The sequence below is a fragment of the Eurypyga helias genome, unplaced genomic scaffold, assembly GCF_000690775.1.
Source record: "Eurypyga helias isolate BGI_N326 unplaced genomic scaffold, ASM69077v1 scaffold34415, whole genome shotgun sequence".
NCBI classification, from domain to species: Eukaryota; Metazoa; Chordata; class Aves; order Eurypygiformes; family Eurypygidae; genus Eurypyga; species Eurypyga helias.
Window position 1 is genome coordinate 5,158 of NW_010251569.1, and position 1,416 is coordinate 6,573.

Consider the following 1,416-nt stretch of genomic DNA (forward strand, 5'->3'; position numbering starts at 1 on the left):
CTGAAGTTACCTTGGACGGGGTCTGGCCTACGGATAAAACATCTCGTTGCCTGATAAAAAGCCCTGAGCGCCTGGCAGAGATGAATTACGAAGGCAGGCTGGAGGCTGTGTCTCGGAAGCAGGGCGCCCGATTCAAGGAATACCGCCCGGAGACCGGATCCTGGGTGTTTAAGGTAACGTCTTTGTTCCAACTCTGAAGGGATTTAGGAGAATATCCCAAGTATGTATTTCCTTCGGGCCCCTCCCAGTGCCTGGGGGGCTACAGGAAAGCTGGGGGGCTTTTCCCAAGGGCAGGGAGTGATGGGACAAGGGGTAACGGGTTTAAATGGGAAGAGGGAGATGGAGATGGGACATCAGGAAGGAATTCTTCCCGCAGAGGGTGGGGAGCACTGGGACAGGTTCCCAGAGAAGGTGGGCACGCAGGCACACAGTTACACCCGCTCCATGTTCGGGCCGTTCAGAACCAGGTGCCCGGAATCTCTCTTCGAGGTCTGACGTGCTGCCCTCTCTCCCCACGCAGGTGGCCCACTTCTCCAAGTATGGCTTTAAAGAGGAAGAGCATCCTTCCAAAGTGGACGCCAAGAAGTTAAAAACTACGCCTGTGCCACCCCTGGGGCATCTGCCGCCGCAGCAAATGGCCCTGGACGGCAAACCAACGCCTCCATCCCAGGTAGAAGGAGGGCAGTGACTCACGGGAATGTGTGGAAGGAAATGGGAAGACTGGCTGGTGCCCAGGGAGGGGTTGTTGGGTACTAAAGAGCTCCGCCCTTTGACCCCGGATGGGTGTTTGTGTGGTCTTTTCTGTTTGTGTGGTCTTTTCTGTTAAGATCCGCGACGTTTCGTACTGGGGAGGTGGGCAGGGGAAGGCTTTAAGCCCTCCCCCTCGTTTCTTGTTTATGTTCTGGGTTAGGTTCCGTTGGGCACATCTGCACCCCTGGCAGAGTCACAAAACCCTTGGGGCTGTGACTCTGGACTGCGTAAGGCCGCCTGCCGCGGGAGCCGTGCTCTGCCCTAATTTGACTTGGCCACTGCTTAGCGCGCAAGGCTGGCTGCTTCCTCTTTGAAGAACGTGCTCTATTTGATCAGAAAATCTAATTTTAATTAAAAGTTACTTTTTTAAGGCTGGAGATGTGCTGGGGTAAGTGTATTTGGGTTGGATGTGGCTCCCTGGGCAGCTTTAAGACCTCAGTGCTGTGCCTCTGCCTCAACGCGGGGAAGGCAGCGCTTCCTCCGGCTCGTCCGTAACCCTAAAGGTCAGCGGTCTCCCTGGAAACAGCCCTTTTTGGTGGTTTTAAAGGTTGGTCTAATGGCAGCTGATACACCTGCAGTTTCCAAATGTAATAATTAAGGATATTATCAAGCTGAGTGAGGAGGTGCTTCCCCGTGGGGGAAACCCCAGCCTGTGGGAAGGTGCCC

The 1,416-nt window shown here is 54.9% G+C and overlaps 1 protein-coding gene across 1 annotated transcript in view; it reads left to right on the forward strand.

Annotated features, from left to right (window-relative positions):
* The window catches only part of LOC104509959 (nuclear pore complex protein Nup98-Nup96-like), a gene marked incomplete at its 5' end in the record, with an annotated part of 5,669 nt that extends 4,981 nt beyond the window's left edge, over window positions 1-688 (forward strand). Inside the window, 2 exon segments of the mRNA XM_010152067.1 lie at window positions 7-173; window positions 521-688. Of these exon segments, the coding sequence (XP_010150369.1) occupies window positions 7-173; window positions 521-688 (335 nt within the window).
* Between the last annotated feature and the right edge of the window lie 728 nt (window positions 689-1,416).